At 32.5% G+C, this 24,814-nt stretch overlaps 1 protein-coding gene, 3 long non-coding RNA genes and 1 pseudogene across 4 annotated transcripts; 3 read left to right on the forward strand and 2 right to left on the reverse strand.

Moving 5' to 3' along the window:
- The first annotated feature begins 322 nt into the window (after positions 1-322).
- LOC146955936 (uncharacterized) lies at positions 323-896 on the forward strand. Its single transcript, XR_015018358.1, has 3 exons — positions 323-412; positions 531-646; positions 783-896. It is a non-coding gene; the product is annotated as an uncharacterized LOC146955936 (long non-coding RNA).
- Positions 897-1,007: 111 nt separating this feature from the next.
- LOC146955937 (uncharacterized) lies at positions 1,008-2,773 on the forward strand. Its single transcript, XM_085748989.1, has 6 exons — positions 1,008-1,112; positions 1,314-1,405; positions 2,110-2,176; positions 2,268-2,349; positions 2,469-2,560; positions 2,765-2,773. The coding sequence occupies exons 1-6, from the start codon at positions 1,008-1,010 to the stop codon at positions 2,771-2,773; spliced, it is 447 nt and encodes a 148-aa protein (XP_085605115.1).
- Positions 2,774-2,985: 212 nt separating this feature from the next.
- On the forward strand, positions 2,986-3,541 carry LOC146955938 (uncharacterized). Its single transcript, XR_015018366.1, has 2 exons — positions 2,986-3,129; positions 3,285-3,541. It is a non-coding gene; the product is annotated as an uncharacterized LOC146955938 (long non-coding RNA).
- Positions 3,542-3,849: 308 nt separating this feature from the next.
- On the reverse strand, positions 3,850-7,162 carry LOC146955939 (TMV resistance protein N-like; annotated as a pseudogene).
- Positions 7,163-18,656: 11,494 nt separating this feature from the next.
- Positions 18,657-19,106, reverse strand: LOC146955940 (uncharacterized). The gene is made up of 3 exons (XR_015012611.1): positions 18,984-19,106; positions 18,814-18,892; positions 18,657-18,725 (listed from the first exon to the last, which is right to left on the reverse strand). It is a non-coding gene; the product is annotated as an uncharacterized LOC146955940 (long non-coding RNA).
- Between the last annotated feature and the right edge of the window lie 5,708 nt (positions 19,107-24,814).

A 24,814-nucleotide genomic window follows, 5' to 3' on the forward strand; every position in this document is an offset into this window, starting at 1 on the left:
CTGATGAAACAGTTTTCCTCGGCAGTTAACTACCGAGGAATTCCTCGGCAGTTAACTACCGAGGGGGCAAAAGCGTATTTTACATGTGTGTCCCAGCCTTCTCTAATGTGTGAACAGCAATTTTCCACTCTAAATGATAAATGTTTACTTTTGAGTATAACTCATAATTAAGGATAAGTGGGCAGGGTCGATCGAGCTGAGCGAGTGATAATGTTGTAATCTTGATTGTATTATTTAAATACAAGTACTTTGTAAATTTTAATCTTGCAATGTGTAAATATATTTGACTAAATGTTTATATAAAAAATATATTTGACTGTATTGAGAAACTGCAGGTGGATATTCACATGCCCCTGATGATCTCTCATATGGAGTTGACATGAAATTTATCAGATGGTGTGGCATTCTTCAGGTATTAACGTAATTGAATTAATGTATACAAGCCTAATTAAAGCACTATGTTAAAATTCTCAGCAACTCAATTCTTGAATATATATAATTCTTATTTTGTGTATTGTGTGTTAATGCAGAGGATAGCTCTTGTATATTGCATTGTAGCTCTAATAGAGACATTTACCACTAAGCTTAGACCTACAACCTTGAGTCCTGGATACATGTCCATTTTTACTAGCTATAGATGGCAATGGTGAGAAAAGCTACACAAATTTCATATTCAAAATTCAAATTCAATTTAATAATATCTATATATCATAGATTTTTAGTTTCTACTAATAAGCTTTGATTAATAATTAATTGCACATTAATTTGTATGTGTTACATAGGCTTGGAGGGTTTGTGGCATTTGTTATTTACATGGTCACTACTTTCAGCCTCTACGTTCCAGATTGGAGTTTTGTGGATTACAACAGTTCCAAACTAAAGAGATATACGGTAATTAATCTCTCACTATATGTATCCTTATTATATCTTCTTAAATTATTAATTGATTTTAAATAAAGACTAAGATTATTTTATTTAACATTTCCTTTTACAAGGTCATATGTGGGATGAGAGGACACCTAGGTCCTGCATGCAATGCTGTTGGGTATGTGGATAGACAAATTTGGGGGGTTAATCATCTTTACTCTCAACCCGTTTGGAGTCGCTTGAAGGTGAGTTTATAGTAAATGAGTAAATGAATGATAAATGATGAGTTCATATTATGATTTACTTGTTCCTTAATTTGTTCAACTACATATATCTTCTAATAGAATTGATACCTATTAGAAAAATATAGTTATAAAAGTGGATATGTGAAGAAGTAATAGAAATGAATTGAATTTATTTAATATACCTTTTATTTTACATTACAGACTTGCACATTTAGTTCTCCAGCTGATGGTCCTCTACGTAAAGATGCACCAACTTGGTGTCGTGCCCCCTTTGAACCTGAGGGTTTTTTGAGGTATTTTTTCTTTTCCAAAATAGACATTCATTAATTAATGAATGATTGATTGATATAAAATAAGTCATGAATAATAGCATGTATGATATACATACCTTTTACAAACTAAAATAACTAATACCTTCAAATTTTGTTTCACTTTTATTGTGTAAGAATAAGATGACACAATTTTTTGGATTTAGCTGCTCTCAAGTCTCAACTGAGTTCATTTTTAAAGGATTAAGTAAGAAATATTAAACATTTATTAAAAAGTTAACTAATTATTACGACTTGATAAAAAAAACTAATTTTTAGCTTGTTTGGATAAACAACTTAAATAAGTGTTTTTAGCATAAGCGATTATCATATAAATGTGTATGGATAAGCAATTTTTATAACAAAAACCAAAATAAAGTCAAATTATTTTTCATATAAGCCATAAGATGTTTTCATAAGATATATAAGCTCTATTAAAGAGTCTCACACAGTCTCTAACATTAGATAAACTCAAATAACATGTCCTTAGTATACATGTGCAAATTTATATTCATTAATAACAAATATTTTTCATTTTACTTTAACGTGAATTGCTCACTTGTGTTCGTTTTATCTTATTAAATTGTATATGTAAAGTGAATTGAAATTTACAAGCTATATTACAATGTTTTGTAATGAATTATTTGCACAACAATTTTTTTTAATGACCTTTTGATCCTTTTTGCTAGTTCTATATCAGCTATCCTATCTGGGACCATTGGCATCCACTATGGACATGTCTTGATTCATTTCAAGGTTACAAATTTTACCCTATGCTGTTGTTATATCCACATACTTAAACTCTACACTTCAAAAATACTAGTAAAAACTTGAAATATTTTGACAGGGTCATTCTGAGAGGCTCAAGCAATGGCTCTCAATGGGGTTTGTGTTATTCATCCTAGGCATCATTCTTCATTTTACAAATGGTAAACTAGTTTGTCTTATTAACCTCTTAATGGTTAGATTAAAACTCATTCAAAATATGTACTATACCATTAAAGTAAGATAACTAATGTTATAAAATATTTTGTATGGAATAATACAGCTATTCCAATTAACAAGCAATTGTACAGCATTAGCTATGTTTGTTTCACATCTGGAGCAGCTGGATGTGTCTTCTCTGTGTTCTACATTTTGGTAAATATGGAATTAATATCACTTGTTTGTCTTAGTTCTATCCGGCGTATAATTTTAATATGTTGCATGTATAAAAAGTTTTACACTGTAAGCAAATCATAATCAATCGTGAAAGTGACTTTACAAGTAATGTTTAAAGTCTACGTTTTCATTAATATGTTGATTACGATTGATTGACAGTGAAAAAAATGTTTACGCTGACAGTGTATATGAAATAAGCACATATTTGGATTGATAGTGAGAATGACCTAGTTAGGGTGAGCCACCACATTTATTTGCACATGCTACACTTTGGAGCTTCCCAAAATTATAGCGTCATTGTGATTTCGAGAAACTCACCGACAATCAAAACATACATTAAATCATTCTTTTGTTACTTCAACCTTATGATTCTTGTTTAATATTATTGATCAATCAAATTGCAGATCGATGTTTGGGGGATTCGAACTTCATTCTTGTTTTTAGAATGGATTGGAATGAATGCAATGCTAGTGTTTGTGATGGCAGCACAAGGCATCTTTGCAGCATTTGTAAATGGATGGTATTACAAAGATCCAGATAACTCACTAGTAAGAAGTTTACCCTATGATTAATTTATACTATATGGTGCATACTTTATTAATGATTATGTTAATTTTTTACATAATTTTTTCCCTTTTGATTTCAAGTGGCTAGGACTAATGAGCTAACAATTTTTATGGCATATGATAAAACCATTAATCAGGTAAACTGGATACAAAATCATGTGTTCATCAATGTCTGGCACTCAGAGAGATTGGGAACTTTGTTATATGTCATCTTTGCAGAAATCACTTTCTGGGGAGTTGTTGCTGGCATCTTGCACAAATTTAGAATATATTGGAAATTGTAATTAAATTGTTAATTTAGAATCAGTTGTTTGTTGATAAGATTACCTACAAAAGTGTGATACCTTAGTTTTTATTTACCTTTTTTCTTGGTTGTGTTAATAGAGTATGTAAATGAACACATTCAAATTCAGAGTATACTTATTGAGAATAAATGGCTTGGTATATGGTTTTATACTTTATAGTGTGAGGTAAAAAAGTAAGTAAAAACAAAACAATTTAATATGTATTTTTTTAGTAAATTGTATAAAGATATAAATCAATGATCACAAGGATCTATCTTTTTTTTGGTAGTGATAATTTTCAAATTTACTTGACCACTTTTTTTAGCAAATAATTTTCTGTTGACACTTTATAGAGAGATTAAGCAAATAAATTGAATACTCTGGGAAACATTTTCTGTTGACCTTCTTCTCTCTCTTGCTCTTTCTTACTCTAGTAATGTTAGGATCAATTGTCACTTGTCCTTCTTCAGAAACAAAATTGGTTATGACTGCATTTTCTTCCATGTGGCAATTCTTATTCATGACATATGATCATCATCTGATTTTCTCTTTTCATAAGCATTGGTGTATTCAATATCCTCCATGCTACTTTCTTGTTTAAATACATGCATTCGACTTTCTTTAAGGAGTGACGACAATGTTGAATCCTCAAATATAACCTCCGCATGGTTCCATTCCGTTTTTAAAAGCGCTTCTTCCAATCCTACCATGTCGTGTAGTTGCAAATCAAATAGATATGTATGATCTGGTTTTATCATGATATAGGTGCAATTAGCTGGATCGTCAAGAGAGCACTCATAACAAAACCTGGTTCAAAAGCATGCTTCTACATGAGGAACTCAAAGATTCACAATTTAATGCAGACAAAAATTTTAGATTTGGTGGAATCGCTTTAATTTCTTGAAGACGCTTGCAATCATCTAGATTGAGGGTTCTTAAAGTGCGATGTTCTTCGATGCATTCCGAAAGACTTGTGAAATTACTCTTTGATAAGTCTAAGTATGTCACATTCGCAAACCACTTGAGAACTATTGGAAGAGAATCATTGTTAGGTTGGATTTTCTAACCATAAGAGATTTTACTTTTGAGGACACCATGGAACTTGGTTTATCACTTTGTCTTGGCAATAGATGATAACCATCAACATCAATCCTATTCAATTTTGGAAGCATGAGGGTGCTACTTGATAACCTAAGCAACATTCCATGTCCATATATAAGTAAATTACGAAGCCCAGTGAGATTTTGAAATGAATCAGGCAATTCTTCAATAGAAGTTTCACGCAAAGAAATGCTTCCTATGTTTCCCATTTTTCCTAATATTTCTGGAAAATGCTTAAGCCGATAACAAAATGAAAGTTTAAGTTGTTGAAGAGAGGTCAACTTAATTGGTGGAAAACTCCTGAGTTTTCTACAACCTTCAGCATTCAAGATTTTAAGTTTATTCAGGAACCCAAAAGAATCATGAATTGTAAGTAAATTCTTACACCATTTAAATGAAAATTCTTCTAAACTTTGGAGACCTGATATGTCACTTATTTCTGTTAAACATTCAGAACTGTCTAACTGTAAAACTTTCATACCAAAGAACATCTGCAAAAAAAAAAAAATCACACCAATATCGAGAAAAACACTTTGTTCATCTGCCTCTAAAGCATCGAAACTCACTTTAAGTATCTTTTGGATTTCTTTACTAGGAATCCTTTCATACTGATCCAACAAAAAACTCCATTCCTCTATATTCTTTCCAATCAAGTTGGAACCTAATACTTCTATAGCCAAAGGAAGGCCAGAAGCATAATTTACTGCGCGGTTTAAGATGTACTCATAACTTGAATCAACTTTCTTACTTTTAAAAGTTGTCCACCTAAGCAACTCGAGCTTCTTGCTTAAAATGTACTCATAACTCATTTATTTCATAAATTATTTCAATCCCATGACTGCTTAGCAAGTGTTTGTCTCGAGTGGTAACGATCACTCGACTACCGGCACGAAACCAATCAAGCCCTCCAGCCAAAACCTGCAGCTGCTTCAATTCGTCAACATCATCGAGAATTAATTTAAAAGAACCTTTTTTGTGTGTAGCCTTTGCTTTATGGTTGGAATCCCCTCACTGCTATATCTCTTAACTTAAAGTCCAATCCAACTGTTTTGGAAAGGAAATCATTTTGGAGATGCTCTAAACCATTTTTAGCTGAAATTCCTCTCACATTGTGAAGAAAACACACACATTCAAATTGATCAACAATGGAATTATAAACCGCTTTGGCAAATTGATCAAGAATAAAAAAAATACTTATTTCCTACTTAAGATTTAAGATGAAATGATTAGACGGAGGATAATAAATGATACACACACTAAAAAGAATGCATAATAGGATTAAGGTGGGTACCTAGGATTGAAATGTTTGCCGGACAAGTTAGCTGCTTGGCTAAGAGCCATTTTCCACTTATGCAGCCTCTTCATGTTGTCGTTGTACTTTTCTTTGTTATTTTGGAACCTCTATTCATGCCTAGCTATTGCATCACCATAACTCCCAGTAAGATGCCGTACGTGAGAAAGTTCAACGTCATAGAAAACGGGCAAAACCAAGCAACCCTTGGCCTTGTAGCACCGAATGATGTGGACAAGTTCGTGCAAACAGAAAGAAGAAGCATAGTTCATAGAGAGGACTGGAATGAAAATCCTGGATTCTTCAATGGCCCTAACAAGTGATAATGTGATTTTGTCACCTCCATGAAGCTTCCTATCATCAATGAAGGTGCGGACTCCACTGTTACATAGAGCTTTGTAGAGATTTCCAGTAAAACCATAGCGAGTGTCAGCGCCCCTAGAACTGAGGAACACATCATAGGTGAATCCAAGTGCATCTGAAACAAAATGAAATTTCCTGCTTCAATTATTATATACCCAGTAAGTCACTTGGTGGAAACATTTTATTGTCAAAGATGATTCCAAACTCCAAAGCCTACGAATCTAGTAGAAAAAGCATATATGGCAATACATACACCATAATCTAATAGACAATCTTGAATTCTTTATTTTTTCACTCATTTTATTAATCTGCCACCCTAGACCTAGAGTAATAATATAACTCAGCAGACTCTTGACATTTTAGGAATATAAAGCACCAATACAAATGCATTTATAAATCTAGTTTTGAAGAAAACAGATAAATAAAAGCACACACTAGAACACAAGCAATTGATCATAGAGTTCAGCCAATTGTGTCTCTGTCTTCAATAATAGAGTGTCTACTGTGATTTTTTATTATTCAGTCTTAAGATTAAGATTACAAATTGAGATTAAATACCACGGTCCAATTTACATGTTTACGTTTGAACCACTACAGTTGAGCGACTATGCACTTATTTGTAAATATGGATCATACTTAACAAGAACATTATAGTGAAGATTAATAAATATTATAAGATCAAATATCATTCATAAATATCAAGAACCATGCAGTCAAGTCTGACATAAATACCAAAATAGCCAATGGTTCAGATTAGACTATAATAGTATAATGTAAAACGTTCCCTCTAGTGGTGCTCAAACCACTCTGGAATCCTTCCACATCCTGCCATACGAATGTTCGTATTTCCAGCCTCATGCAGTTCCTGTTAGTTATAAATAATTTATAAGATTACCAACATAAACTACATTATGCTATGAAATGTTAAATCAAATGCTTATGCAAGAAAAGAAAAACTAACCTTATATAGTAGCATGCTCCTGCAAGATGATGCCAATGACTTGCAACCTAATGCAGACAAATATTTTAAATTTGGTGGAACCCCTTTAATTTATCAAAGACATTGGCAATCATCCAAATGAATCCGCCTTAAAAAGTGACAGTCTTTGATGCATTCTGGAAGAATAGTGAAATTACTCCTTGATAGGTTCAAATATGCCACATTAGTAAGCCACATGACAATGCAGCTATCCCAATTAACAAGCAACTCTACAGTATTAGCTATGTTTGCTTCACATCCGGGGCTGCTGGAATTGTCTTCTCTTTGTTCTACATTTTGGTAAATGGAATTTATATAAATTGTTGGTTATCAATTCTTTCTTCTTTAAGTTTTACACTATCAGAAAATTACAATCACTCGTGCGAGTGATTTTAGAAATAGTTATGATTAAATTTGGGGAATTCGTACTCCGTTCTTGTTTTTGGAATGGATTGGAATGAATGCCGTGCTAGTGTATGTGATGGCAGCTCAAGGTATCTTTGCAGCATTTGTAAATGGATGGTATTATAAACATCCAGAAAACACACCAGTAAGAATTTTTCCTTTTAATTAAGACTTTCCTCCAATCTGCAAACAAGATCCACTTGAGGTCAGAATGAACTCCATTATAGATCACTTTTAAAAAAACAGGCAAGCAAATCAAGCTAAGTGATATTCCAGACACCATGTATGGTGGTGCCCTGCCAATAGCCAAAAGCAGGAAGACTAAGAATAGAGCACTCACAGAAGCTGAGTATCTGGATGATGCTCCTGAACAACCTTCCAAGAAAGCTAAGAAAGATAAGAAGGAGAATGCTGCTATCCAGGAGAATGTAGTTGGTCCTGCTGTACCAACCATTCAAGAAGTAGTTGAAGATCTGGAACCTGCTAAGATACTTGACAAGAAAACTAGAAGTGGCAAGACAGTTGGCTCTTCTCAATCACAACCACAACCTGCTCAATCAATTCCTAAGAAGAAAAGGAAGCAAGTTGTCAGGAAACTGAAGGTAGCAGATTATGTGATGGAAGAAGAAGATCAGATTGAAGCTGCAACTGATCTTGTAACAAGAGAAATCAAGAGGAAGAAAGTTGCAGAAGAAGCTACATTGCAGAAGGCTGATGAACTTGCTCAGGAGATTGGAGTTCCTGCTGAGCAATTACTGAAGGAATCAACTGTTGAAGCTGCTCAACTGGGGATTCAACTTATAGAAAATCTTCAGCAGCTGGTAGTGTCTGGTGAAATTATGCAAGAGGTAATACTGATTCTCTTCACTCTGCTAAAGTCATAGAAATAGAATCTAGTTCATCCTCAACCTCACATTCAATCTCAGTATCAACCTCCTCAGATTTAGACGATGTCCCTTTAGGCATAATCTACACAACTATAAACAAAGGCTTTTCACCATCCGCCAAACTCCATAAAAAGCCTGCTCGTGAGGAATATGTACCTGTGTATCCTCAAATTCTTAAAAGCATAGGTGAGATGTCTCAGATGAGAGTTAATGTCTCTGCAAGACTGCCTGCTAATCACCCGTTTCAACCTCCCATGATTGAACCACTTCAGTCAATTCCTGCTGATGCAGAGACTGTAAGTAAACCAGCAGTGTCCGAGTCTGCCAATCTGCATGAGTCATTATCACATTCCAAACCAACTACCCATACCTCAGAACCATTTGTTTTGGAGAATTTGGTCAATCACTACTCAGGTGAATTACCAGGTGTTGAGCCTAATCTAGAAAAAGCCTCTAGAGTTATTTTTGATGAAATTACTTTAGAAAGCCCCCAACAATAAGCACCAAACTTACAAATGGCCTCAACAACTTGTACAGGTATCCCTGTTCCTGAACAAACTGTTCCTGAATAAATTGTTCCTGAACATATCCTTGCTGATCATATTGAGTCTCATACTTCTTCTGAGCAAGGTAATTCATTCTCTATTGTGGTCTTAACCATAGTCACATAATTCGTGTAATCAAGGGAGAATTGCGAATTGGTACGTGAGTACCGAATTCGGGTACTTCGGCGTATTGGTACGCACAAACCAGCGAACCAAGCGTACCAAAGCATGGTTACCGCTGATTGGTTGAAAAAAAGGTTTAGACTACAAAGTAAATATAAAATGAATCACCATGAGTTGAGGACTGAGTGAGAAGAACATGAACAAAGAGTGGAGAGTGAGAAACTTGGTAGAAGAAATTAGGTAAAAAAAATACTTTTTTTTATAGCTCACTATATTTATTTAGGTATTATTACTACTACGAACCGGAGCGTACCGAAGCTGTATACCCCTATACGTACCGAATTCTTCTCCTGTCGCGTACCGCGAACCCGTACCCGTACCGCGTACCGGATCGAACCGCAAATTATGTGACTATGGTCTTAACCCATCCTTCAGAGACCAATACTCAAACTGCTCAATCAAACATGTCTTCTAAAATCTCTACAAATGACCAACCTTCATCTTCTAACCAAGCCATTCAAGCTTGTGCTCCTGCCAGATCCACAAATGTCTCTTCTCCACCCACCCTGTTTTTAGATTCTTCTATACTAGCAGATGTGTGTGAGAAATACTTACTTCGTGATCAATATTTATTTTTACCAACTTCTCTACGATACATGTATTATTTTCAGGACGAACTTGATCCATTTTCTCTGGTGGCTGATGAACTATTATTTATTGGTAACAAGCTGCGAGAAATGGTAGTTGCCGAGGTATATCACTGGTCTTTGTTAACTTTCTTGTTTCTAATTTTTGCACAAAACCGAATAGAAGCTTGTTACATGTGCCGCATAGAAATCAGTTATTCATGGTAAAAATTGGGTATTATGTGACAGGTTCCTAAGCTTGCCTCAGCTGCTGAGTATTTCTTCAAAATGGGGGTGGAAGGAAAAAGATTTCGTCCCACAGTAAGAATATTGTCAATAATATGCACATCTTGTTTATGCTTTTTAGAAAAGCTTGCCTGCATGGGTTGACATTTGCATATTTATCATTGTAAATGGAAGTATGGAACTAAACAACCATTTAATTTAAGCTTCGAAAGTTGTAAATGTATTGATCATCACATTATCATGACATCTTTTTGAAGTTGGCCTTTCAAATTACTACAATTAGGTTAATGCATTCATACCACTAGCACATTACCTTTGCTCTTCAATATGCTCAGCTCACATAGTTCTATGAAATATGGTCATTGACACATAACATTAGAGGACATATCTTAAAAATGGAAATATAAGGAGATACTACTAGTTTGGACCTCTGTAGCACAGTCACTTCTAGTATATGGCGTCTCCGACGCCGACACGACACAACAACGTGATTACATTCAATTTATTCATTTTCGCAAATCATTACCAACGTCGTGTACGGTGTCTGTGTTTGTGTCGTGATTACATTCAATTTATTCATTTTCCCAACGTCATTACCAATATCTATAATGATAACTTTTTTTTTCTCCTCTCGTATTTCTGGGGATCAGAATGCCTTCCTTCCATTCTAAATTTAACATTGTTGTGACGATTAGCTCCGTTTGAGCGTGCATATAGATATTAGGTGATACAATGTGCATATTTATGAGTTTTCTCATGCCATATTCATGAATTTTCTTGTTGAATTTGTTAACATATGGGTTTGGATTAATGGATGGTTGTTTTTGCCGGTTTTATTGTTAATGTCAACAGTGTTAAATCTTCCAATTCCCAATGCACCTCGTGCAATGGAACTTGGAGGTACTACAACAACCGACCTACGTTCAAGACAACAACACATAGCTGAAATAGCAGAGATGATCCATGTCAGTCCTTTAGAAAATTTCATTTATTAAATAATGCTTTCATCATACTGTCAGCAATATTGTTTTTGAAGTACATATCAATCAAATTTTATATGAAACACTCAATTAGGAGGTGTCGAATTGTACTTTATTTATTAACACAATTGTTAATATCTTGACTCTATTAACTTTAGAGGTCAATGGTTGGACTATAGACATGTTTTATGCTAAAACATCATAACGTCATTTTGGTCCATGTAACCAACCTCACCTAGATTCCATCAGGTGTAGGACTCTTAAATAAGTTTACATACATTGATATGATTTTTGCTTAGAAATTTGCTGGTATAGTCTTGGTTTACTTTCTTGGATATATTGAAGTGATTGTTATCTGAAAATTTGCTGAAAATCTTAAGTTCTTGTGATTTGGTTGGTGACTTTGAGAGATAGTGTTTGTCTGAGAATAAAGTTATAATGATGGTGTTTGATACAATATTTGGGTGAAAGATAGTCTCTATTTTCTTTCAAATTCCATACAAGTTTATCCATTTGTAGTCTATAATATAAGGATCCTTCATTTTTTAAGTAAGTTAACTCTAATGATGCAATTGGATCACTTTGATTGCATAAAATTGATTGATTTGAATTGTTAAAATCTGATGCTTAAAAATTTACTGATATAGTGTTGGTTTACTTTCTTGGATACATTGTATTGAATTGGTTGTTACCTGAAAAATTTGCTGAAAATCTTTAGTTTTTGTGATCTGATTGGTAACTTTGAGAGCAAGTAACTGATTGCCCTTCTTTGTAATGCGTTGTTTTCGATCTTTGGTAAGCTTTTGCATTAGCATCAGATTGATTGAGGTGATTCTTACTTGAAAGTTTGTTAATATGGTGTTGGTTAACTTTCTTTTATACATTGAGGTTATTCTTAGTTGAAAATTTGCTAAGCGTGTTACCACAGGACCTGTTGGTTTATATGCTTATCGTTTTGACATTGTAATGAATGTGTGATTTGCATTTTTGTTGTATCTGTTTTGCTGTATTTTTGTACAGAGTTCTCGATGTCTAGGGGATTTGGCTTTATCAGGGATCTGAAAAAGGACGTAGATGTTTGTAAAGTTGGCTTTAGAGTTCTTGATTTATGGACTGTCATTGCTAGCAATGGTCGTCAGCATCTTGAACTTATAATCGGTGATGCAAAGGTTAGGGAAATTATGTTGAATTTGTGGAGTGGATATTTTTTTATTGTTTCTTTTTGTTGTTTGATTTTGTTGATTTGAATTTAACTGTATCTTTTATTTTTCTTTGTGAATTTAGGGTTACAGAGTTCATGCCATAACTCGACAGGCAGACTTTCAGCGATTGAAGTCAACGATCGAAGAAAACCAGACTTATGTTTTGCACAATTGTCTTGTGTTCGATAATGATGTTTTGTTCAAGCATGTGGATTATCCCTTTAAGGTGGTCTTTGGTGTTGGTACAAAGGTCACAAGGAATGATAAGCTCACTGATATTCCTTCTCATCAGTTTGCATTTAAGTCATTTAAGGAGATTGGAAAAGGGGTATTTAAAACCAATGTTTTATATGGTATATTTTTGTTTTGTTATTGTTTAAATTTCTTCCCTTTTTCTTTTTGATTTTGAGATTATTGATTATTCTGTAAAAAAAATTAAGAAATTATGGGTGTCATTCATGAGATTGGTAAGACAACAGTGATTGGTGATGGGAAAAAACCTTGCACTAATATTGTGCTGAGAGATGAGAGGTATGACTTTCTGATTTTTTGATGTTAGATTATAGACCTTTTTTTTTTGCATTTGGTATTAATCTGAAAGTGTCCTTGATGATGTAGTGGAAATCTGGTGGATGTGACCTTATGGGATAGATATTATGTGGAACTGATGACATTTCTTGCTGAGCGGAAAGATAGAAGGTCAGTTGTTTTGATACTAACTCACGCTCAATGCAAGCTTGCAGGTTAATATTTTGCACATTTGTAATTTTTGTTGTTTTTTCATGTGTGTCATTTTGTTTTTGTTAATTGTTTGGTTATTGTTTTGTAGATAATGGTAAGCCGAATCTTTGCAACAATTGATCAAGTTCTAAGTTGCTTATTAATTTGAAGCATCCAGTTGTTGAGACGTTTAGAGCTAGGTAAGTTTCTTTTCTTATGTGAATGATGTTTATAGCATCATGTAGTCAATAGTATTTGATTTGGTGGTTTTATTGCATTCATTTTGTTTTTAAAATGATGGTTTTTTATTTTAAAGATTCTTAAATTATTCTTAAATTATTGTTCTCTTTCATAGAAATGATGCCTTTGATAAGTAACTTTTATTTCGCCAAAATTATTGTCGTTGATTTTGTTTATTTTTTTATGCTGTTTTTTAATATTTTTTTATGTGTTTTGTAGTCTTCAAGCTCAAGGTTGTAGCTTTGATTAGAGTTTATGTCAGGCGTCAAGCTCTTCTCAATGTTCTAGCTATGATGAGTTTTCAAATCTCTCTGCTGATAAACCTATTGCTGAGTTTAGAGATTTCGATAAGGTAAGTTTTATTTAAAGATGAGTATATTCTTACATGTTCGATTAATAATGCATTTTTCTAATTTAATTTTTTGATTTATGTTAGGATACCTTTTGTGTTACTGTTGGGAAGACAGTTAAGTTCAATCCTAATCGATATGGATGGTATTATGAAACCTGCACTAAATGTACTAAAGCTTCAAAGTCCGGTGGTGCGAGCTACAAATGCTCATGTGGGGAGGAAGTTCAGGTTCCGCTGACTAGGTTGTCTATCTAAACTTCTTTGTTATTAACTGATAATTTTCTTCTATTAGGTATAAGGTGGTTGTGATAATGGGGTGTGATGGTCATAAGGCTGAATTTGTATTTTGGGACAAGAAATGTTTTCAGATTCTTGGTGTTCCTGCTCTTAGAAAGTCAATGCAACAGGTTAATCTATTTGTATTATTTAGTCTTAGTTCTTCTTTTAATGTTGTTTATAGGTATTACAAATTTTGACGTTCTGTTTGTTTATGAAGGTTGGTGAGGATGATCCTCATATATATCCTGAAGTTCTAGACAAGTTGCTTGAGGTTGAATTTGCATGTCGTGTGAAGTATCAACCGTATTATCGTCAGGCATCTGTGAATGCGTTTTCATGTGATGAAGTTGTTATTAAGAAAATTAAGGCTCATCTTCATCCTGATAAGATACGGCCGGAGGTGCAGAAGGTTAATGAGGTTCGTTGCGGTTGTTTTTTGTGTAATTGCGCCTATTATTTTTGGTCTATTTATTTATTTTGGGCTTATGTTTCGTTATTAACTGTATTGTTATAGAGTATTGTTCGCAATAATACAACCCGTCCATCTGATCCTAAAAAGATGAGTGGTTCTGCTGATTGTTCGAGAGTTACTCATATTCCTCAATCAGTGAAAGTTGAGAATGTTGTTTCTTCTGCTGAATGTAACAGATCTTACTCTCATGGTATGTCAAATTTATTCTTTGAAGTGATTTTAATGCATGCATAGAATAGCAGACAAATAGAGGTGTAAATTATTTAAATAAGGATAAGCTGAGGTTTCTTAATGAGGGGGTCCTAAATGAAGAAGGTACAAATATTACATCATAACTTCTATCAAAATATAGTTACTAAAGTTAGTCTGGTGTTACTTACTTGGTGTGCAATTTATTCAGTTAGTTCCTTTTCTTTTTCAATTATTTAATGAATTCATCAGTTATCACAACATGTGAGGTATCATAAATAAGAGATTAATTGTTGTATTCATGCATCGAAATAAATTCTCAATCAATTCATCCACTTTTTCTCTTAGATGCTCATCCTGTGGTAACCTAAATTGATTATTTTGGTATCTTACTTCAATGCTGTGAATATGATATAAGGGTTGGTGTTTTAGTGTTTTGTGATTTATGATAGCTATTTGGTTTGTACCAGGTTGGGAACTGTAGTGTTGCGAAATGTTTGTCTGCTGGGAAATGTGAAGGACATTTGGCCAAACGCATGAAGAAGGAGTGATCTGTTTTATCTTTGGCTTTCTTTTTGAAGATTTGCACTGTATTTTGCAAAGTAGTTTGATCCATGGTCTATACTGGTTTTAAGTTTCGTGAAGTGGCTGATCATTATGCAACATATGGTTTTTTTTTGTGGTTTGTAATATATTAAGTCTCAACTTGCTACAGCTGATCCATGGTCTATAATGGTTTTAAGTTTCGTGGAGGGCTGATCATTATGCAACGTATGTGGGTTTTTTGGTGGTTTGTAATATATTAAGTCCCAACTTGCTACAGCTGACTTTGTATGATTGAATAAGTTGCATGTGCTTAAGTTGGTTTCTTCTTGCGTGTTGATATCCTTATAATTAGCTAACTACATTTAATACTAAACTCTTTGGATATCAGATTAAAATTGCTGGTATTTTATCAATACAAAGTGCAAAATTTGGATCTTTGATTAATGTTGGAGATGGATGAAAAAAAAAAATTGGTTATCATATTCGTATCATTCTTATTCAAACGACATTGATTTCATTTTTTTGGGACAAATAAAAGGATTGCTCTCGATGATTCTAATATTTTTGAGTTCATGGGAATTTTTTTTTGGAAAGTTGAATTTGATTCAAGGTTTTGGATACAATAATTATTGTTGATTCTTTTGTAGTTCGTAGATTAATTGGTTTGTTTAATTCTTTATGTAACCTCATTAATTGAAAAAACTATAATTTTTATCGTAGATTGTTATGAGTTTCATTTACAATCATAGAAGTTCTTGAGCAACTTGAATTTCAACCCAATAGAAAAAAAAACATAGATATTCCTTGCTTATAAAAAAAATGTTTAAAGTAGAAAACAATAAACTTTAAAAAGAGAAGAAAAACATAACAAATCTGAAGTGAAAGTTGGAAGAAAAAACATAAATATTGTTTAACATTATCATAAACATGCATAAAACTACTACTATTATAATGTAATATTGACATAATATTAATATATATATATATATATATATATATATATATATATATATATATAAAATTTGTTTTACATATAAATTCATATTTAATATTTTATCTTATACACGTAGCATACTAGTAATTGTGATCCGGTTGTTATATATATATAATATAATTAAAGGGGGTACCATTTAGACTTATTCAATCTAATTATATCCTTATTCTTATTGAAGAATTTCAAACACCTATTCAAGCACTCTTTCTCTATCTTTGAAAGTATCATACTATGTATATCATACCTGTAGAATGTTTTCTACAACAAATATAACAACAACATAAACTTATTAATTTGTCGACCAACCTCATTTAAGGTGGAAAAGATTATTAACTGAATGAAGTTACCTCTAACTCCACAAAATCTAACCCATCGATGATTACCATGTCTTTATTTTTGCTTCGACTACTAAACTGAAATAATTTTGTCTACAACAAATAAAGGCAACATAAACTTATTAATCTGTAAGTCATGCGCATCTAATTTGACCAAGATGAATAACTGAATGAAATTACCTTCAGTTTCCTAAAAAATAAACTGAGGTTGTATTGTCCACGAAGATTGTTATGAGCCCCATTAACAATCATTGAAGTTTTAGAGTAACTTGAACTGCAACCTAATGGAAAAACATAAGATATTCCTTGCTTATAAAAAAATAGATTAAGTTGGCATCATCAATATTTGGTAAGATTTTGAAGATTGGATATGAGCCTCCACCTGTTACCTTGAACAGTATGTTGAAAGGATTCTGCATCAATAATGAAGTTACTAATGCGCTTCGATTTTATTATTCTTGTATTCAGTCTGGGTTCATACTCAATAATGTTGGCTATGGAACTTTGTTGAATGGCTTGTGTAAGTCGGAGTCTGTAAATCATGTTGATTTGCTCAAATTAACTCCTAGGTTTGGTGTTACCCCTGATTTAATGATGTACAACACTGTTCTTCATGGTTTAACACGAGATTTGGAGACTGTTGATAAAATGTTTAATGTTATGCTTGAAAACAACATTGGTCCAGATGTTTATACCTACAATTCTTTGATTTACGGGCTTTGTTTGAAGTTTAAGATCAAGGAGGTGGTTCTTATTTTGAATACTATGGTGTCAGAGAACATTCATCCAGATGAATATACTTTTGGGCCCATTGTGAAAGCTCTGTGTGTCAGGGGGAGGGTAAGAGAAAGTGGAATCATCCTTACCAAGATACTAAAAGCTGGTTACAATTTCAGTGTTTTGACGTATTCATATCTGTTAGATGGGTATTTTGCTCTCCATCAAGTTGAAAAAGCACAGAATATTTTCGACAGTATGCCCAAAAAGGGTGTTCATCATGACACCCGTTGTTACAACTCAATGATGAATGGCTTTTATGATCATGAACTGTTTGTTGAAGTGATTGCTATTTTCAAGGTCATGTGTTCTAAAGGTTTATATCCTGATGTATTTTCGTGTAACTATTTGATTGGTTCTTACTGCCAAATAGGAAAATAGATGTCTAAAGTAGAAAACAATAAACCTTAAAAAGAGAAGAAAAACATAAGAAATCTGAAGTAAAAGTATGAAGAAAAAACATAAAGATTGTTTAACAATACCATAAACATGCATAAAAGTACTACTAATATGATATAATATTGACATTATATATATAATCTATATTACTTATAAATTCATATTTAATATTCTATCTTATACACGTCTCATATTAGTAATTTTGATTTGGTTGTTATATATATAACATAGTTAAAGGGAATACCTTTTAGACTTGTTTTCATTCAATCTAATTATGTCCTTGTTTTATATTGAAGAATTGCAAACACTATTTCTTTATCTCTGCAAACATCATACTATGAATCTCGTGGCTGGAACATGTTTTCTATAGCAAATATAACGACAACATAAGGTTATTAATATGTCGACCATGCACTTCTAAGTTGGAAAAGATTACTAACTTAATGAAGTTACCTCCAACTCCACAAAATCTATTCCATCAATGACTATCATGTATTTATTTTGTCTTAGACGGCCAAACTGAAACAATTTTGTCTACAACAAATAAATACAACATAACCTTATTAATTTGTACGTCATGTACATCTAAGTTGACAAAGATGAATAACTAAATGAAATTATTTTCAGTTTCCTCAACAAGAAATCATAGTTGTATTCTCCACGAAGATTGTTTTGAGTTTCATTTACAATCATTAGAGTTTTAGAGCAACCTGACCTGCAATCCATAGAAAAAACATAGGATATTCCTTGCTTAAAAAAACGGATGTCTAAAGTAGAAAGCAATAAACCTTAAAAGGAAAGAAAAACATAACAAATATGAAGTAAAAGTAGGACGAAAAAACATAAAGATTGTTTGACATAACCATAAACATACATAAAACTATTACTACTATAGTATAATATTGACATAATTCTAATATATATATATATATATATATATATATATATATATATATATATTTCTCTATCTCAACAGTATAGTATTTTTACTATAAAATATAAAGGTGTCCCCACCAGTGAAAAGCGCCTGTTACACGCCCGCACCCCGCGCCGCATTTCCGCATTGACAACTATGTTCCCAACTTGTACAAATTATTTAATTACAAACGCAGAAACGAGGTAAAGATAGAACTACCTTGCCCAAGAAAAGTGTTAAACTCGTAGACAGACGTTTAAGATTTTCATTATGAGCTTGAAGCATCGGTATCAAAGGTGGTATAACACCTTGTAGTGTAAATAGAATCTACAAAACATATACAAAAAATGAGGTTATAATTCAAGTAGTTAACACCTGATAGTTTTCATTAAGATAAATTTCAAATGGTTAACACCTAATAATTTTCATTTGCTCTGATCATTTTATAAAGAAAATAAACTCCTTTCCTTTTGACCGTTTTATTGGATGTGTTGCTGCTGTTAAATAAAACATAATCGTTATTTGATGAAATACATAATCTTATATTTAAATTCTATAAATTAAATAAAAATATATTATACCAACCTCAGCAATCTTACGATTGGTAGAATAGCACACTCAAGAGAACCATTAGTAAATAGATTAGGAGTCTTTCTCCCTACATTTGTAAGCGTACTAATTTGCAATCAAATCAATTTAATGTTGGTGTTAAAAAAAATGTCTAAGGAAAAGTGTAACAAAATTATAAATTATAATAGCTGCATTTTTAATATTAACTCAAATGCATACATACCGCAGAGACGAGAAGTGGATTGTCTTTGCACCGCAGCAATTGAACAAAGGAAAGAATTGCATTGCAAACGAAAATCTGCAAGTATAGTTGTTGTATATATAATACTGGTTTTTACAAAAAAAAAAGTCACGAAAAGGGCTTTTGATGTGGGTTGGAATGTTTTGAATTGTGATTGCTGAAACTGTGAGTTAACTCTTGGTTTTGATGGAAATAGCTTCTGATTTCTAAGCTGTTGCAATCGTTCTCACACAGTCGGCAAAACTCACAAAACTAATAAATTCAGTAATAAATTCGAACTATTAACTACCTGTGCATAAATTGCAGCATCTTTAGAAAGATTGCTAAGTGCATATGCACGTTTTCTGGACCCTCCTGTTCTCAAACCGGCTAACATAAGTCACAAGAGTAGGAATACCATTTAGATTGCTGACAATGTGTCGAATGTTTCCAAACCAGACTGTGAGAAGAGTCATTGATTTCACAATTGCAAAGATGATTCTACATATTCCCAGTGTGCCCGGCAATGGTTGCAACCTTTTAAGGATGTCAATAATATATAATTTATATTACATATAAATTCATATTTAATATTTTATCTTATACACGTATCATTTGGAGTAAGTGTAATGTCAAAAAACATAGTTTCGTTTTCTTTCAAGCTTCGACTATGAAAATTGGAAATTTGGTACAACAACCGAGTTCTCTGAACATGATCACACTAAATAGATTGCGACCATAATATCCAAAAACGATTTCAACATTATCCGAAAAACCATGAAATTCATTTAGTTGAGCCCATCCATCGGATAAATTAGGATTAATTAAACTTTCATTAAACTTTAATGGATTAACTCCTCCATCCTCATTCATAATTGTCCAAGGATCACGAATTGTGTGATGGAATATTTCTACGAAAGTAGGATCAACTTCAGCATGGGACTATTAACATAAATGAATTAGTAGGTACAATGTATTAACATAAAACACAATATAACATTAAGTAAAATCAAACCTGAAATGTCAAACGAATAGCCGAAAAGGTATGAATTGGATCCTTTAGGAGCAAAAGTTTGATAGATATAGTGATGAATGTCAATGGCCTAGGAATTAATGTTTCAGTTGGTAAAAGCTTGGTGAAATTTATTAAATCATTATAATGTATATTTATAGTGTTATATGGTTATATAAGTGATAGTAAAAAGTTAAAATTGTAGGAAGCATGCTGTAAAAATCATTAGTTGTTGTGTTTTAAGCTGCTACATGTGCAACATGCAAGTTAATGTGTTTCTTTCTCCTAGCAACAAATGTGTCAATTTTTGTGTGTAAGCTACACATTGTTGCACATACATACTACATAACATAGATAGCTATTATAATAATATCTTAATATTATTTTTTTATATAGCCATTAATTGAGAAATTAAAAGATGCTTTTATATGATGGTTTGAATAAAAATATTTGTGAAGTTGTGATGATTAAACGACATTGAAATTACTTTAAAAAAATAATGAAATTAAATAGATTTTGTTTTATCTTAAATTTTTTTGAGACCATTAATAATATCATAGTGTTTATTTGTGATTTATGAACACATGTTAAGAAACATAAAAAAACAAAATAAATGTTTTCTGTATTTGATCTATTATTTTATACCTTGAGGATATAAGTATTTTTCCTAATGATATTGGAAGAGGCAATTTTGTTGTTTATGATGCCACGTGAATTTTTCATTTGATAGTCTCCACATACTATAAAATTAATTGATTATGTACTCCTAGGTTGTTACACGTGCCATATGTAGTGTTATATATTTCTTTCTCTCAACAACAGATGTATAAATTTATACATGCAAAGTGATGATATTGGAGGAAATAGTTGAAGGAAAATCGAAAGATATCATACACAGCGGAAGAAGAAGAAGAAGAAGAAGAATTTCGATTTTCTTTCCTTGGATCATTACGAAATTCAAACATGAATCAGTGATTTGATTGTTACCTCGAAATTTGGAATCTGAACGTTGGAAACTGCAAACTGGAATCTAGATCACAGCCAAGCAAGCAGCAAGCAGCAAAGCCTCTAGCAAGTCCACACGAACAGTGCTCCTCCAAAACTCGGTGCTAGCCAAGGAATCAGAAGTGCAGAGAAGAGGGTTGCTTCAAAACGTGTAACCTAAAACTTCAGCACTAGAGTTCTATTTATAGAACATCTAGTGTGCTCTGCAAGTCAGAAGTTACTATTGGGCTTTAGTAAGCCCAATAACGAGTTTAGTAACTCTGCTAACTAATTAGCGTTATTTACTAAATGCACCCCTTATATAAGTCATACTTATATATTTCTCTTTTGACTGTTCTTTGTGTGTGACCCTATAGGTTCTAGTCACGTTGGCAATAATATTAAATCTAATATTTAATACTATAAACAATGAGCGGTATCTAGCAACACATCATTGCTACCCAAGTGACAAGAATGTCAAGTGATCTGACGAAACCTTTCCATGATAACACTCATGTGTATATTTACTCCTTTGTCTCGATATCTTCATTGATCCCAAGGCATAGTTATTGTCACCCTTGTATAGATCAATATTTATATTTCTTGATTCCAAAATATACTGAATAACGAATAAGTCCAATATCTTATATTGACTTAGTTCGGCATGGCCATGCAGTTTTACAGTCATATTTCATCAAGAGGCCTAAGATATATCTCCTGTTATGAAGGAGGGACAAATCCCATCTAGGACACTCATGTCCCTCAGCATGATTCTTCAAGTACCCATCAACCAACGTTATAGTCATCTAGTTACAGACAACGTTTGAATGGCAACAAAGCACTTGAGTCCACATCTAGGGATCATAGTGGTTTCAGGTCTAAGAGTGATATACACCATTATCATTGTGAGAGTATCTTATGACAATTGCATAACTTACTATGTAGTATTCTCACGGCGGGTCAATCCAGTATAAATATTACTCCTAATATTTATACCTATGTATAGACTTAATATCTCAATATCAATGACCCATGAGATGCGGTCATCAGTCTACATACATAATAGTCTTTATGCTTTATTATTATCCCAATTCATATTAAAGCTTGACTATGGATATGTTTAAGAATAGCGTTCTTTATGTAATGTAATCTCATGATTAAGTCACACTTAATATTTCATTACATGAACTATCTATTCTAGGGACTTTATTATTTTGAAACATAACAAAATCAATAAAGAAATGCCTTATTATTATATATATTCACAATATATATTTATATCAATATCATGATACAAAGTCAAACCCAATCAATATTGATTGGATATTAGGGCTTACTCCAACAATCTCCCACTAGCACTAAAAGCCAATCAAATATTAACTCAATATATATTGATCAAGTGTTAGCATCAAGCACACCCTGGGCATGATACTATTCTAGTAGATAAGGAACTCTTTCCTATGTTGGTAGGTTACACTTCTTTCAATTTCCATTTTCGATCTTCCATCGAAAAGAAATTGAAGTGTCAAAGTATACATTTGGATTATTGGTGAGATCAAGTATTCATTGCTCGCAAGATTAAACCAATTTCACCTCAGACGGGATCAATGGAATCCGCAACGCAAGAGACACATGGTTTCGCTCAGTTATGAGCTAAACAATCCAAATCATATATATTTGACATATGTAATAGAAACAACAACTATTTGAAGCTTGTACTTTTACAAATTTCATAGTTGATATCCAAGCATAGCATTTATTCCAAATTGCGATTTGGATATACTGTACACCGATATTAAAGTCAGCATCATTGTAACTTCTTTACAATGTTCCTTTAATCCGTGTTCAAGAAACAATCCTTAGTCCTTTAAGACATCCATGAATATTCTTGAAAGTATTCTAGTGTCGAACACTACAATCAATTTTGGTACATATTGAAAATAATTTTCTAACCATGTCTCACATGTGTAGATAAATTATTTTGGTGACTAGTATGTCATCCACATACTCCACCAAACTAATATCAATGCTCCCACTATTCTCCTTGTGTGCACAAGATTTTAATCAAAGTTTTTCATAAAATTTCACTAATAAAACAAATAATTCAACTTCAAGAAGCTTGCTCCAATATATATACCTTTCTAGCATCCTTTGGATTAACGAAACCCTACATATATGTCAAATACATATACAAGGTCATTCTAATTAAAGAATGCAACATCGTTGTCCATCTCCTAGAATTTGCATTATACAATAATGACAAGTGGGATCGTTAGATTTAAGCATTATGATGATGTAATAGTTTCGTCATGATTTGCATCATGAGTTGCATGAAACCTTCTACAATCAATCACATCTTAAAGGTATTCATAATACCATCCATGTCAATTTTCTAAAAGAAAAATCACATTCCAATATCCATATATGGTTTGTGTACATAGATTCTTTATAAGATCCCATGGCATATAGCTACTTCTCAAAGTTCAAGCCATTTAGATCTTGTGCTACTCAAACTGATGATTTAACAACAACCCTTTGTTGAATCAACTCGTGTTCCATTCTTAGAGAGATGTGTATTTTGTGTTACTTGACTTAATTCAAGTTCTACATCACTCCCACTGGCTCCTGTAGAGACATACTCCTTGAAAAGGAATACTCCAGTTCTAGCGACAAACAAATTTTGTCAAAGAAGAAGATGTAAAAATAATATCCTTTAGTTTCCTAAGGATAGTTACACAATTATACATTCATTAAATTCGAAGTTTAGTTTATCTAATAAACCATATAACCTGAAATTATCATAAAGTCAAAACTAGGTACTCTTACCTCCATATCTAATATGGTGTCTTTATGATTACTTAATTGGAACTTTGTTGTGGGTGAAGAATAACTGTAATTTAATTAATTTCAAGAGTCATTGAGTTATAATCAAACTATTTTAGATCGAGTCATGTCAAACATGAAGCGATATAAATAATCATTATACTCATTAATCAAACATTTACCATCACGACTTACTCGTATAGTCTTTATACTTTTCAAACTTATTCCTTTTACTTCATTGTTAAAATCTTTGAACAATTTCAAAGTTTTCTTGAATCGTGTCAAATACACTTTTCTTATCTACTAAATGATTTAGTAATGTTAGATGAAGTAATAGAAACAATATCTAGCAAATATGTTTAGTTCTCCATATACATCTCATATGTATATAAACTTAAATAAATTACGTGCCCTTTCACCTTTGTTGGTGACCGGTGTACTAATCTATTTTTGAAAAGTGGAACTCACATCCTTCAAATGATATAAAACCAAATGAGTCCAATAGTCCATATCCATGGATTTTGGAAATGTGAATCACACTTGTTTGTACTAAACAGTGATGCCAATGATATACAAAAGGTTCAAATCTCATTTGATCCTTTTCTCATATGTTATAGACTAGCTTATCAAGATCATGGAACTCAAATCCATTACTTGATCAGCACATTGTATAGAAAACATTATTAGGACAATAGGACAATATTTGTCTATCATTCAACTACATAATCCTTCTCTTGTCAATACAAGATTTATGATTTAATATTTCTATTTTATATGGAATTTAATAACAATTATTTGGTTCCATAT

The sequence above is a fragment of the Medicago sativa genome, chromosome 1 (genome assembly GCF_051527215.1).
Source record: "Medicago sativa cultivar Bolivia chromosome 1, Bolivia_mono, whole genome shotgun sequence".
NCBI lineage: Eukaryota > Viridiplantae > Streptophyta > Magnoliopsida > Fabales > Fabaceae > Medicago > Medicago sativa.

Coding starts and splice junctions, on each gene's coding strand:
- LOC146955937 (XM_085748989.1), top strand. CDS start 1,008: ATGAGAGGACACCTAGGTCCTGCATGCAATGCTGTTGGGTATGTGGAT. Junction 2,177..2,267: donor ATGTCTTGATTCATTTCAAG/GTTACAAATTTT, acceptor ATATTTTGACAG/GGTCATTCTGAGAGGCTCAA. Junction 2,350..2,468: donor CATTCTTCATTTTACAAATG/GTAAACTAGTTT, acceptor GGAATAATACAG/CTATTCCAATTAACAAGCAA.